The sequence below is a fragment of the Podarcis raffonei genome, chromosome 15, assembly GCF_027172205.1.
Source record: "Podarcis raffonei isolate rPodRaf1 chromosome 15, rPodRaf1.pri, whole genome shotgun sequence".
Taxonomy (NCBI): Eukaryota; Metazoa; Chordata; class Lepidosauria; order Squamata; family Lacertidae; genus Podarcis; species Podarcis raffonei.
Genome location: NC_070616.1, coordinates 4,542,908 through 4,558,178, shown reverse-complemented (window position 1 = coordinate 4,558,178; position 15,271 = coordinate 4,542,908). Strand labels below are relative to the sequence as shown.

Below are 15,271 nucleotides of genomic sequence, written 5' to 3'. Positions count from 1 at the left end.
GGGGCCCTGAGCTGTACCTTGTTTAGCTTATACGTAAATCTGGCACTGATTATGCGAGAGGGAGAAACACTTCTCTCTGTTCATTTCCTCCACCTGCAGTTCTGATGATGCAGGGACATTGATACTGATATACAACTATCTCCCCTCCCTCCACCCCAGGATATATTTGGCTACAAGACTAAAGGGTGCAGAAGGGCCCTGTGCATCACTGGGTATGTCCTGTCCTGCGAAGTCCTCCTCCTCCTATTCTACTGGAAGCCCGAGTGGGACGTGTGGGCCAACTGCATGCCCTGCGACTTGGAAGAGGCCAACGTCATGCTCTTGCAGACAACGGTGGGTGCCTTTTGCATCTCCCAGGCAGCTTCCCCAAGTTCCCATCCCCAGAGGTTACAGGGATAGGAGGCTAGTTGAGGGTACCTCTCAACTGTACAATTCCATGATTCTATAACTACAACTCCCATCATTCTGACCATTGGGGCAAGCTGGCAGGGGCTGATGGGAGTTGTAGTCCAACAATGAATGGAGGGCCGGAAGCACACCATCCAATGAACTGGAGAATCCCTCAAGACTTTACATCCCCCCACCTTTTACGGCCTCGCAACCATTAACAGGAAATAACCACGGCTGACTTTTTTAGAAGTTCTGCCACAAAGGAGAAGCAGGTAATTTGTTTTCTCAGGACAAAAGCACCCAACAGCAAACAGATTGCTTCACCCTGGCGGTTAAAAAGCACACCTCTCTCTTTTTTTGTGTGTTTGTGTGTGTGGGGGGAGAGGTGGGTTTCCACGCACGCAAGAGCCCCGCACGGGCCATCTGGCTAATCAAAGGTTAACGGAAGAGGAAGCTTGGATCCGATTCAAGCAGTGGCTCAGAAAGGCAGGGAAGGTAGGGAGAAGAATCGGACAGCTGGCAGGAGGAGGGGTCCACCTCGGCCACAGAGGCAGATGTCTCTGCTCGGAGCCGCCGCTGAGTGACAAACGCTTTTATAGGGCTCCTTTTCAAGCAAAACTCTATAGTTGTTTGGCCTCCTTTGTTCCCCTCCCACAGGCAGCTGCTGCTGGTGGTGGCGGTGGCGGTGGGGATACGGAGTGAGTCGCAGCTGCTTTGTGTACCCTTAGCAAAATATCATCAGGTTGGTTTGAAAGAAAAACATTTTCAAAAAAGAATTCTACTTTCTAAAACCTTAGCAGTTAAGTCTAAGGCCTGTGTCCTGTTAAGGAAGGAAAACACACACAAAGCAATACACCACCCACCCACATGGCTCTCGTGGTTTGTTTTATTTTAATTTTCCCATTATTATCCAGATGCAGATCATTTGCATTGCGGGCAGAGGGGAGGGGAGCAGGTTTTGTGGGCCATCCGATATTCCAATCTGTCTCTTAGGCCCGCAGGACAGGGTTTTGGGGTTGATTTTGGACACTATACATGCCAAGGAGAATGGTTCTAGATTGCCTACTAGCTGATGATCCTGCAATGGGTTTCTTGGGGGTGAGGGCCCCTCATCAGAATATATACGTAGCAAGCAATGTGGTCAACATGTACACTCTTGAACCATATAATCCTTGATTCATTCATACATGTGTTTGTGTGTGTGTTCATTCCCATATATATATGGGAAGAATATCAGAAACGGGAATTTTGTTACAACCAGAGGGCCACCTTCTATTCAGGGCAATCTTCCAAGGGCCACATGCTAAAAGTGGGTGGAGCCAGAAGCAAAAGGGAAATGACATACGGCACAAGTGTCCTGGAAAATGGACACTCCATTTTTTACCGCTAGAAAATGGAGCCCATTTTGGCACAGCGCCCGGAAAACCCCCCTGCTTTTGTGGGGAGGCAACCGCAGCATGAAATTGCATGAGATCATGGTAACCAAAATGGCCGCCATTCTCTCACAATAAAAAAATGAGAAGATGGCATCCAGGAAGATGGTTTCAAAGTGTTGGAGGGTATGCAATGAGAAATGAATCCAGAGCAATGAATGTGGATTTCAGTTGGTTAGTTTCTTACAGATCCCTTTCTATGCTCTATCCAGACCAGCATGAGGTGTTATCAGAGTTGAAAGGCACAGTCTAGTCAGCCAAAAAATAACTCAGGCTGCAAAGCGGGGCTGGGCCAGGTGGCTGAAGAGAGTTTCAAGGGCCAGGTAGAAAGTTCCGGAGGGTCGGATTTGGAATTTAGGCCAAACATCACCACCGTCCTTTGTATGAGGAAGCAAGAGGTGTTGACATGCCTCTTCAATAACTGGGCAATGTGTGAACCAGCCCTAAATGAATTTCTAAATAAAACGTTGCACAAGAAATGCTTATGGGAAGTGCAGATTACATACCCGCAATCTACACAAATTAAGAGATCAAGGGAGGGGCAAAACACCACCTGCCTCCAAACGCAACACTATTTGTTCAAGGAGACCTTCTCAGGTTCAGCCACACAACCCACAGGCAGGGAGCAGATAAACCACAGAAAACCCCCAGCTCCCCACCTTAGAGGAAGCTGGCTGCAAATGACTCAAAGCCAGCCAGCCAGCCAGGTTACACACCAGGGAGGTGACAAAAGAGAAACCACACACACACACAACATGACCCACCACTTTCACAAGGGGGGGTTATTCCGCCCATATAACTGCAGTAAACTACTCCAATATATATATATATTTAAAGAATAGCAGTATATAAATATTTATATAAAATAAGCTAGCATGGAGTGCCTAGGAATGCCTGGAAATTCAAAGAAACACCCCAAATTTGTGATGTTTGAATTGACAGTGTCATCTGTGAGTTTTGGGGCTGCACAAAACCCAGGGCTCTGACGTGACCTGGTCCCAAATCAGTTTTTATGAGGGGGCAGCTAATGTTTCATTAGGGTTAATTCGGTCTGCCACTGATTCAAAATGGCGCCCGGCGTCCAAATGTAGACGAAGACTGCTGCCTCTGCCTCAGGAAACCTGGTGCCAAGTTTGGGGACAGTATCTTGAGAGGCATCTAAAATGGCGCAGGTCAGATCCATTGTGCCAAATTGGGCATCGTTCTTCTCAACGGGGCAACAGTATCTTCAGAGGTGCCTAAATGATGGTAGTTTGGACCTGTTGCGCCAAAATAAAAACCACCATCCTCTGCCAGTCAGAGTAAACAATACAGTGGTACCTCGGGTTAAGTACTTAATTCGTTCCGGAGGTCTGTACTTAACCTGAAACTGTTCTTAACCTGAAGCACCACTTTAGCTAATGGGGCCTCCTGCTGCTGCCGCGCCACCGGAGCATGATTTCTGTTCTCATCCTGAAGCAAAGTTCTTAACCTGAAGCACTATTTCTGGGTTAGCGGAGTCTGTAACCTGAAGCGTATGTAACCTCAAGCATACGTAACCCGAGGTACCACTGTACCAGCATAGGCATGCACATACTCTTCACTAGATCAGGGGAGGGGAACCTTTTTCCAGCCTGAGGGCCACATTTCCTTCTGCTCAACTTTCTGAGGGCCACATGCCACGAGTGGGTGGACCAGAAGCAAAGGTGGGTGGGACAACTAATGTAAATTAAGGGAGGGGGAAACCACTGGGGGTGTCAAGCAGAACCAGTGAAACTTGTGGTTTGGGGTGAGTTCTGAGGGCCGAAGAGAAAGGTCTGGAGGGCCTGAGGTTCCCCAATCCTAGAACAGACATAGAGGCAGCTTCCAATGTTTGTAAATCAGTAACTGATGCAGATGGAATAATACTCAGCTGCCAGGGTGGGGTGAGCCCTAGTGAAAACTCCAACTGAGCACTGACAGGCATGCAGCTAATTGTGCAAAGCAAATTATAAAAACCATCCTAATGGCTTCCTCTATTTAACTCCTCTCTCTAACTACAGATCTGGACAATGCAAATTACAGAAGGCTACTATCAAAACCTGCAGCCCTGTGCCCCACAACCCCCCTTACACACCTTCTTATTTATCGCATCCCCACACCCCGGGGAAGTGTGCCCACAGAGAGAGGAAAGAGCTGTTCCCGAGTGGGAAGAATAACTTTTCATTCCGCCCTTTGGGGAGAACAAAAGGAGCCGTTAAACGGGTTCGCTGTGGACAATGCTGTAATCTTCCAGTTCGCTGCTGCCGATTCAAAGCGTGAGCCTGAAAACAAGTGGCAGCTATTTCCACTCCCTCCCCATCCAAACAATCCGTTTGGGAAAAAAAGTTTTTAAAATTCTCTCGGGGTGATGATGCAAACGGCAAAAAATAAAAAATAAAAACCATGTTGCTCCACTGAAAAAAGAAAGAAAGAAAGCATGCCACTTTATTTGGGCTTTGTGTTGCTAACCGAAGGGGGGGGGGAAGATTGCCTTGCACGTACTGGAAGTGAACTTTCCCTGAATTAGCTGGGTCACATGCCGAGAGTTGCAAAACAACTCAGATGAGCACAGCGATCATATGAGCCCATAGAACAGATCCCCCTATTACAGCATTTCCCAAACTTCTGAGAGCTTAAGCACTCCCTCCCCACCTTAAACTGAAGACCCTTCTCACTCCTACTTTTAAGAGTGAGACCCCCCACCCCCTGAACCCACCTGTACAAGTAACCACTCTGGCCCCTGGAGGATAGGCATCTCTGGGGCATCTCTGCAATCTGTGCAGTCCAGTCACTCCCCGTGGAAGAAACACAGGAGCAAATTGCTTGCTCCCAGAGGCTGATTGGGACGCGGCATGCCAAGAGCATGGACTCATGCAGAGGTGCAGTGGGCACCCTCCTCCATGATCCACGGGAATGGCTGCCCTTGTATATCTATTCCCCATGCCAGCTTTCCCCTCATACCCCAAACATCCAGACCACAGTGGCGTAGCATGGGGGGTGCTGGGGGGCCCGGCCGCACTGGGCGCAACATCTGGGGGGGCACTCGCAGCTCTCTGCCCCTACCTGGCTCACTCAGGGTTAGGGGGCGCAAATTACTTGCCTTGCTCCGGGTGCTGACAACCCACGCTACGCCACTGCCAGACCAAAAGCCAGTTTACTTGGAAATTACATCTGTTTCTGCAAAAAGCAGCAGAATGAGGTGGAAGGACTGAGGGGTGCATAGTGTTATGCCTCTCCAATGTCAATTATTTTTTATTATTCTAGTTAAAAGATTGCTAACTTGTCTTTTGGGTTCCAGTGCCTCCAAGGCGGTAGACAAAAAGATCTATAAGATCAAACCATTTGTTTAAACTGCAACCCTGAAACCCTAATCGAGGGGTTGCCAACTTGGTGTCCAGGAACCATGAGTCCTTCACTCACTGCCGTCATCACCACAAGGTGGCGAAAGTGACTTCCCTTCTTCTCCTTCAAAAAGACGACGGAGGAAGTGGGAAGAGTGACACTCTTTCCCACTTCCTCCTTCAGCTCTATGGGGGAATATAATGTGCTAATATTCCGCTTGCAAGCGGATTTTTTTTTTACTTACTTCCGCTACATTTTTAGACCTGGCCTCAATCCCAACCGTTTCATGAGAAACTTTCTAAGAAACTCATGCATAGAGTGCTTCCAGAAAGGGGTTGTACAGTATATCGCAAACGGATCATAAAGGCCAGACTGTGCAGGTCTGACACAATGGCTTCTACACCTTCCCTTAATTTATTTTTTCTAGACATGGGTGCTCAATGCTGTTCTGTCCCTTGAAGGCCACGCCAGTGGGCAGAAACTGATGGGATGCATCTCCGGGATGTTTCTGTCTGTCCCCATCACTCTTCTTCTGCCCTCTGCTATCTCCTTCCGCTCTGGGCATGTGAGCAAATATTTCTGTGCATGCGCACCTTTAAAAAAGAATCCCAGGAATTTCACAAAAGCAAAATAGCACCGGCCTTACGGTGCAATCCTAACAGTCTCTACTGAGAATTCAATGGGAGTTACTCCCAAGGAAAGTGGGGCTAGGATTGGAGCCTTGATTTGTGTTTCTCAATGGAAGAAAAGAGGATGGGTTTGGTTTTTTCCAGGGTGGGGGTATGATCGCTTTATTTTTCATTATAGTTCGTTTCTTTATTTTATTCTTTTATCTGTTTCTATACTGCTTAATACTAGGACATTCTCTAAGTGGTGCTGGCCCAGGAGACCTGGGTTCCAGTCCTCACTCAGCCATGAAGCTCTCGCTGGGTGACCAGTCACTGCCTCTCGGCCTAACCTACCTCACAGGGGGATTAAATGAGGGGGAGAAATATATACACCACTTTGAGCTCCTTGGAGGAAAAGGAGGGATATAAATGCAATAAATAATAATGATAATAATGATGATAATAATAATAATAATAATAATAATAATAATTTACAAAATAAATACAGTGAAACTGAAAAACTAGAGAAAAGTAAAATACAAAACAATAAAATCCTCCCACCACACAAAATCAAACATGCAGAAGCATATTTTGAAAACAGCTCTAGAGTCAGGAACTCCTTCCCTCTTCCCTCTTGCCAAGGCAGAGCCTGACACGCAATAGACAACCTTCGTCCCACTAACACATATGCATCACACCAAAATTCTGTCTTACATGTACATAAATCATGCGCTTTCTTCTACTCATCCAATATCACCCAACCCACTCTACTCCCACACCTCCCACACATCCACAAATACACAAACGCACACGTATTATCCCCTCAGCCACTCCAATGTATCCCATCTCCATCACCAAATGCCTGTCAGGCATCACTCCCTCCCCTCTGCGACAAAAGAAGCAGACCATTCGCTGACAGAACAGCATAAAAACACCAGAACGAATGGTCACCCATCAATCACACAGATGCACGGTTCCCGACTGCAATTGGGATTGCTGTCTTCCACCCCAGTGTGCCTTCCTCTCATCAGGGAGTGCCCCTCAAGCCACACAAGGGACTCTTCCTAACTCTCTTCCCCCCAAACCCACAACTTGAAGCAGGGCACCTCCCTCATCACAATCCCCAGTCTCCTTTGGGGTTGCGCCTCAGCTGTGCTGGTCTATTCACTGTTGACCAGGGCTGGTTATAAGGAGCATATAACACCCTTGTTACAACAGCTCACTGGCTACTGGTCTCTTTCCGGGCATGATTCACAGGGCTTTATAGGGCTTCGGCCCAGGCTATCTATCTGAAGCACCGTATTCTCCAATATGAACCTGCCCAGGCTCTGAGATCTTGAGGGGAGGCCCTTCTCTCAGCCCCGCCACCCTCAAAGACAGGGATGCAGGGCACAGCCTTCTTGGTGGTGGCTCCCAGGTTTTGGAACTTCCTTTCTGAGAGGCTAGACCCCCTCCCTCCTTGTTGCCTTTCCTTTGGTAGGTGAAAACTGTTTTATTCAGGCAGGATTGGGGGGGACTGACTGTTTTTAAGGAAGGGGTTCTTAACAGTGGGAGATGGGAGATGGGGGACGGGTGGGCAGTGTTAGGTGACAGTGAGAGTTCAGACCTTCCCCAATTCCCCCCCATCCTTGTTATAAAAACACGTGGAAGCGTTAACCAGCGATGAGTTATGGGAAGAGCAGGTACAGTCTGACTTAGCGATCAGAAAGAAACAGAAGCCGCTGTACTCTGTGAGCACGTGCCTCCTTCCAATTGGGACAAAGGAGGGGTGCATTTTGAGATGCCCATACACACATACAGCTGCCAGCATCGTTTAGTTTACAGGAAATCAAAAGGCAGTGCCTGCACACTCACACAAGGGGAGGGGAAAACATGTTGTGAAATCAGCTAACAGCAAGCCTCCCCTCCAGGGGAAGACAAAATTCGCATGACACCCTGTGACGTCGTCAGCAGCAGCAGCAACTGCCAGGATACCCTGCATCCGCTTTTTCTCGGGAGCATCCTTTAGCCAGGAGGCCTTGGAAGAGGATGCAGGCAAGGCAGGGGGCGCCGCAAAGCATGTCAGCTGTTATGGGCATCACACCCATCTTGGCAGTGGCTCCCCATCAGTTAAGCAGTGCCCAATCTCTGGCTTAATGTGTCTGTGGCTCTTCCTGCTGCTGCGAGACAACTAGCCACTCCTTATCTACCCAATGGGATCACTGTGGTCTGCGGGAAAGGGCCTCCTGTGTATGTTGTCTCTCATTAGGAGATCTGTTCCATGTGATGAATTGGGCCTTGAGTGTGGCAGTATTCGCCCCGTGGTCCGCCCTCCCATCATGTACCGAAACAGGTCCCCGACTCTAATGAAGACCTATGAAGACCTCCTGTTCTCAACAAGTGGAGGTTTTAACCCCAGTCTGTATCTGCGCTGGATTATTCCCTTTCTTTCTTTCTTTCTTTCTTTTTGGTTTTTCAAGACCATAAACACCACCAACCAACATGGCAGGCCTGATGTCCAGTTATTTATCTGCCAATGGATTTGAAACTGTATAAATATATATATGGGGGGGGCGGGGAATCCTTTTAATTGGTTTTACATACTAAGTTGTTCTACATGTGTTTTTCCAGCCGATGTTTCTGTTGTTAGATTCCTTCAAGACGCAACATAGAAAGTGATTCATAAAGGAAATTGAATTAGCAACGTGTGGGGGCTCTTGGTTCTGCCCGAGACTCCTGTTTCAAACATCATGTCACACACTCACCCTCCCATCTAATACCTGTTCATTGTCATGCTACACACACCTATGAACACACGCTCATCTATATCTTACTGCAGCCTTCTCAGCTCCCCTCATAAACCTGACCACTGGCCATCCTGCCTGGGGCTGAGGGGAGCTGAGAGGCCGTCAGCCTCTGGAGAGTACCTGCCTGGGGAAGGCTGCTTTATTGTCACTAAGTCAATGCTAGACGTAGGTGAAATAATTTCACTATTTCCCATTTTCTTTTCTTTCCCTGTGCCTATTTTAAAACTGCAAGCAAGCACATTGGGGAAGGGAACTGTCAAAGCTGTTATTTGTAATGCAAGTGGATTGTCTATATAAAGAAGAATAAAACAACAACACGGAATACACTTTGAAAATGCAAATAAGGCAGACCTTAATTGATTTTTTAAAACATCTTAATCTGCACACACTTGCATATAAAATCAAAATTTCTAGAGGGAGTGTGAATCACTGCAAGCAAGGAGAGAGAGAGAGAGAGAGAGAGAGAGAGAGAGAGAGACGGGGTGGCTGAAAGAGAGAAAGGGGGAGTCCTGCCTACTTTTGGCTTGGGTGAGCTGCTAAAAACTTGTGATTAGTATCTGTTTTGAGCTTTATTTACAAGGCTGCTCTCTAACCTACTAAATTTTGAAAAACATATATTGCTAGGCTTGATCAGTTTCTTACCCACATGCAGGCCTCCAGCCTGACTTTCGAGATGATGGTCCATAAAGAAATTGATCCTTCAACCCCTTCTACATCAGGGCAGATAATTTGGTCAGGATAGGGCGGTTCGGGGAAATTGACAGAGTTACATTCGTAAGCAGCAAGCGTCACCGATGCTATGTGTGGACCCTGGAGAGAGGAAAGAGAAGCAGGTTGGTGGCGGCGGCAAACATGCAAGGATTGCAGTGAATAATCAGCATGTGATGATGCTTCCGAAACAAAACACGGTTATGATTCTAATAGTCGTACCCTGGAAGTCAAACGGAATCTGTTCTGGAAGACCGTTAAGACTACGAAAGCGTTCGGAAACCAAGGCGCGGCTTCCGATTGGTTGCAGGAAGGTCCTGCAGCCAATCAGAACCCACGGAACCCGCGTCGCACATTCTGGTTCCAAAAGAATGTTCGCAAACCGGAACACTCACTTCCGGGTTTGGCGCGTTCAGGAGCCAAAACGTTCGACTTGCAAGGCATTTGGGATCCGAGGTATGACTGTACAAAATTTGTTGGCTTATTTTATATTCCAGTATTTACCTTTCGGGCCCTCAAGAATTCTGGACGCAGGCGCTCTATGACCAGGAAGGGAGTCCCATTTGTTGACATATGTCAGCCCCCATTATAGTTAATCGAAGAGGCAAGGAAAGCACCTCTGCAAGGAGAAGAAGCTGGGAGAAGCTAACCAGGAGTGTAGCAAGAATAGGGGGAAGGACACAGCAAGCTGCCATGCCAAGTCAGGCCATTAGTCCATCTAGCTCAGTGCTGTCTGCACTGATTGGCAGCTTGTACACATGAAACGGCTGCAACCCAGCTAACAAGTGTGTCTGAATAGCTCAGACGGTAGAACATGAGACCCTTAATCTCAGGGTTTTGAGTCTGAGCCCCACATTGGGCAAAAGATTCCTGAATCGCAAGGGGTTGGACCAAATGACCCCCAGAGTCCCTTCCAACTCTACAATTCTTTGAGTCTATGAATGAATCGGGGGGGCGGGGGCGGGGCGGCTGTGGGCTCAAACATACCTATCACTATTTCCTCTGGAATTTTTACCCTTCAAAGGAAAGTTCCTCACACAGAGACTGCTTCTAAGACCATTTTCGGTTTCAAGAGCAGTGGTGCGGTGTGGGGAGCAACTAGCTAAGAAATCAAAGCCACATGCAAAGGCAGAATTTGCTGGATCCCGACCACAGCATAGAATGACAGACTTTGCAGCTCCGCCCCTCAGTTATCAATGTGCAATTTGGTCATTACCTCTGGAGAACAAATTTTCACAGTGATGTTTCCTCCCCACCCGCAACTCCCCAGTCTCCCTTGAGAATGATTCATGGACAGCAGGGGGTCCTGGCAAATGGCCAAAGCCAAGGCCTTCTGTATGGAGAAAGGGCCGGAAGATAAAGGAGCTGAGTGACTCACACCTCCAGGTTTCTGAGCCAGGAAGGGGCACAGGAAGTTTGCCTTACAGCAAGTCAGACGACTGGTGTAGACGGTGTCAAGCTAGGGGGACCAATGGTGAGAAAGCCTTTTTTCCACCAAGGGCCACATAGCCACAAGAGTAATGTGTTGGGGGCCACACTGCCTCAAAGGTAACCCACTGAGGGCCACACAGCCCCAAGGGTGAGACCTAAAAAATACATTTCAGGTATCCAAAGGCCAGGGTAAAGGGGGCGTGTTGTCAGCATACGATGAAAACTATGCACTAGGCATGTGCCTATGCTGGATCAGGCCAGAGACCCATCTTTCCCAGCATCTTGTTCTCACAGTAGCCAACTTCCCAGCGCTGAGCTTCGCCATCATTGCTAGTAGCCACTGGCAGCCATATATCCTCCATGAACTTGTCAAGTCCTCTTCTAAAACCACCCAAGTTGGTGGCCAAGGCTGACTCTGTGGATGGGGAATTCCACAGCTCTCGAGCGTAGGGGTGCTGGACGCCAGCACCCAGGCCCCCTGGGCCATGCTGCCAGCAGGGGCTGCTGAGAGCCTGGCAATATCCGGCAAGCCACAGCCCCTCCACACCAGATCTATTCGTTGGCGCGCACGCAGGAGAACACAGACAAAACCAAACGCCAAAGAAAGGGCTGTATGTGGAATTGATTAGCGCATCAAACAGAAATGCTAACGGATTGTCGCCGTTAGCGCCAGTGAAAATATTCAAGCCAAGAAAGCGCAGCTCCAAGTAACGACTTCCTCTTCCAGAGAACAGGCTCCCACATCCTCCTCCAAGAGTTCTTAAAAGGACCCTCTGTTTCAAACTTTGTTTGCCATATGGACTCTTGGTAGAGGGTGGGCAAGGGTGCCTTCAAGATTCTGATCCAGACTGGGTGCCCAGCTCCAGAGAGGATGGGCTGTCGGTGGGTGTTAGCAGCAGGAGTCAGGCCACCCGGTGTCAAGGGAGTTAACTCTTTATTCAAAGGAACTTGTCAGATGGCTGTGGTGGTTGCTCGAGAGAAACCAGGCAGGACTCCGACCTGTCTTTTACAGGCTTTATTCTTGGTGGAAACTATTTACAGTGAAGAGCGTCGTAAGTTCATGTCTGTCTCAATCGCTAGCAGAATCTGGGAGTGGTCAGTTTTTGTACCTCCCCCAGCATAAAAGTCGCGTCAACCCCAGCCTTTTCCGCTCCTCCCTGCGCCGAAGACTACTCCGCAGAACGGGCACTGGCAAGGATGTGCTTCCCGCCTCTCCGGCTTGCTCAGGCTCAGTGTTAAGGCTCTCCCTAGCATCCCCTTGCCCCTGCACTTCTTCTCCACTGGAGGTGGGGCTTTCCTCCTCGCCGGAAGAGGAACTGCTTCGCAAGATTTTCGGAGGCTCCCTATAACACAACTGCCCTTCCATCTCTCGTCTCTGAGCTGATGGCAGTTCCCTGACAGAACTGAAACAGCACAGGCCTAGTGATCACAGTAGCTCTTGCCCCAATGAGGCATTTGTGAGCACTGAAGGTCCCCGCCTTCCCACCACTCTCTAAAGTTCTTTTCCCAGTTCCTTCCCAGCAGCCTAAGGCTCCTTTGCCTTTTTGACTCTCTATGCTCCGCCCTCTTCATTCCTCATCTGGTCCTGGGAGACCAGGGGGCAGGGGAGCTGGTCACAGCAGGAGGGGGAGACCCCCCTGCCTTCTTCAGAAGCCTGCCTCCCTCTTGGCCCCCTCCTCTCCACCCTCCACTTCTGTCTCTGATTCTGGGCTTCTCTCTGCCATAGCCTCTTCCTGCTCACTAACCCTCTTCAGCTTCCGACACATTCTCCTCCCAGTCTGCTCCCTCTTCTCCCTCTGACAACTCATTGTTGTCCCACCGCCATTCCCTCTGAACCTTCTAACAAGGAGGGAGGAAACAAGGTCAAAATGCACTGAGCTGCTGTAGATATCCGTAGCACACCTGAAGACTGGCCCTATTTAGGAAGGCTGTTCGCCTGAAATACAAACAATTTTATAATGGGAGATTGGGGGAAGGCTGGCGTTCGGGAACCCACAGAAACCACACGGCGATGGGAATGAAAAGTAAGATGTAAAAAGGGCATTTATAAAGATAATTGAAGTATGGAGTGCTCAGAGGGAAGAAATCTGGGTCTGTATCCTTCTCTCTTACGGATCGATCTCTTCCAAAGACAACTGGGCCCTGGATCATGGTTTGGCCCAAGCGCACAAGATTCCTCTGTGAGCTCAAATTTATGACGTTCATGTTATATGCACAGGCAATGGGAAATTAGGCTGCCGTGACTATTTCCATGGTACCTAGTAGACAGTCTCCTCTTTGATATTCCAGTGGTTCAAAAAGTATAAATATACTTTTTGGTTCAGATGCAGTCCCCAAACAATGGGCTCGGTGTTAACGTGACCAAACCTTGGGGCTCGTGTGCTCTGAAGCAAAGAAGTTTAACCATAATCCAGGTCCAAAAATATTCCACTGTGGGCAACTGCATGCACATTAAAGTATGCAGAACTAGAATGCACAGGTAGGGCTCCCTAAATGGGACAACTCAGGGCTAGATGTATCTCTATGGTTAAAAACCCCATAGAGCAAGGAGTACCAGCCTGGCGGTTGCAAAGTCTTCATTGCTGCCTCTGGGCAGGTGCCCCAGGTTCTGAGCTTTTTTAGGGTTTCCATATTTCAAAGAGGAAAAGAAAAAAAAAGAGCGCTTTGACGACTCTCCTTTTAAACACCTCTACTATATGTCATGGGATGCAGGTGGCACTGTGGGTTAAACCACAGAGCCTAGGACTTGCTAATCAGAAGGTCAGCGGTTCAAATCCCCGCGACGGGGTGAGCTCCCGTTGCTCGGTCCCTGCTCCTGCCAACCTAGCAGTTCGAAAGCACGTCAAAGTGCAAGTAGATAAATAGGTACCACTCTGGTGGGAAGGTAAACGGCGTTTCCGTGCGCTGCTCTGGTTCACCAGAAGCGGCTTCGTCATGCTGGCCACATGACCCGGAAGCTGTACGCCAGCTCCCTTGGCCAATAAAGCGAGATGAGCGCCACAACCCCAGAGTCGGCCACGACTGGACCCAATGGTCAGGGGTCCCTTTACCTTTACCTTAAGTTTTACCCAGAGTCAACCCTTTGAAATGGACAGATCTGAGTTAGCCACGTCCATCTCTGAGTAAGACTAATGTTGGATACAAACCATGCATTTATTTATTTATTGAAAAGGATTATTTATTATTTATTGAAAAGCCAATAAAGGGAGATGAGCGCCGCAACCCCAGAGTCAGTCACAACTGGACCTAATGGTCAGGGGTCCCTTTACTATATGTCAGCTATAGAAGCTGTGATATATTGCTGAGGGGAGCAGGAGAAAAGAAGAGGAAAGCAAGTCTTCGGCCCCCAGTTATTTCTACGTCTCTTCCAGAAAGCATAGCGAGGTACACTCTGGCACATTTTAAAAAATCCGCCTGGACAGAAATTTTACCCCTGAAAGAGAGGACGTGTCCTGGAAAAAGAGGGCACATGGCAACCCTAGAAGGGAAAAGTCTCTTAGTCCTCCTAGAAAGTTACGGGACAAAATGTGCGAGTAACTGAGCAACTTTTGTGAAATGACAATGAATGTGGTGTGGCCATATTGCATGATTTTCCTGGTCCTGAGGAATAGCTGCCTGGTGCTACTAGGCCATTACAGCATCTCTCCCTCACTTTCCTGTGCATGTATATAAAATCAATATTGTATGATCTCCGCAATCAGGAGCAGCAGGACACGGCTGCCTTCGCATGGAAAGCATAAGAACTCTCATTCGTCAGGTATTCTTTAGCTGTGATTTCAGGGGGTTGAATCAAATGACCTTCCCACCGTACCGTTCTATGACTCTAGTTTGTTGGGGGTGGCTTTTATGCCAGGCCTTGCTCCCCATGACAGCCATTCTGTGCTATGTTCCACCTCCTCAGCTGTTTTGTTATGGGCACCCTGCCCCCTAGGCACTCTAAAAATCCAAAGGTCCCACGGGTTCAAAAAAGGCTGGCGGCCCCTTCAACAGAACATGTCCGTTTTCCATTCTTAGACCTTGGTCTGGTTCTTTCCTCTACATCTGGGGTTTCTTCTTTTTAAATTTTATTACCCCCCCAAAAAAAACCCTTGGGTTCACCCTGAGATATGTAGCTAAGCATCACAAACTAAGTGTCCAGGGGGGAAAATGATCGATCCTACCTCTACAAGTGGGAGCACCATAGAGCTATGACTACTAATAATCAGAATATTTGCAATGACTTTGGTTTTGCTATTTATTTTGGCCGGAGGCGGGAGGGAGGGAGCAAAGCACGACACTAAAATCCTGCACTGGAAATTTCGTCCAGCTTCGGCCTCTCAAACTTTCAAGTCACACACCCTAACTGCTAACGGCGTTCTGAACTGTGGAAGTGGCCCTGATCATTTATTGCCATTGGCAGAGTTTAAATAACAAAAAACAGATAAATGAGATGTGACCATAAGGAGTAGGAACTTAAAAAAAAAAAGTTTAAGGATTAAGATGAAGGATAAGATTTTGGATGCTGCCCTGGATTCACAGTCAATTCCTTTGTACAGATAATTCCTTTGTACGTTCAGGGAAGACAAACAGCAAG

At 48.3% G+C, this 15,271-nt stretch overlaps 1 protein-coding gene across 3 annotated transcripts in view; it reads right to left on the bottom strand.

The window, feature by feature from the left end:
- Positions 1 to 15,271, bottom strand: part of VMP1 (vacuole membrane protein 1) — a 112,174-nt gene that overhangs the window by 61,223 nt on the left and 35,680 nt on the right. For all 3 annotated transcript variants that reach the window (XM_053367062.1, XM_053367060.1, XM_053367061.1), the window contains exon 6: positions 9,202 to 9,369. In XM_053367062.1, the coding sequence (XP_053223037.1) occupies positions 9,202 to 9,369 (168 nt within the window). The remainder of the gene's footprint in view (positions 1 to 9,201; positions 9,370 to 15,271) is intronic.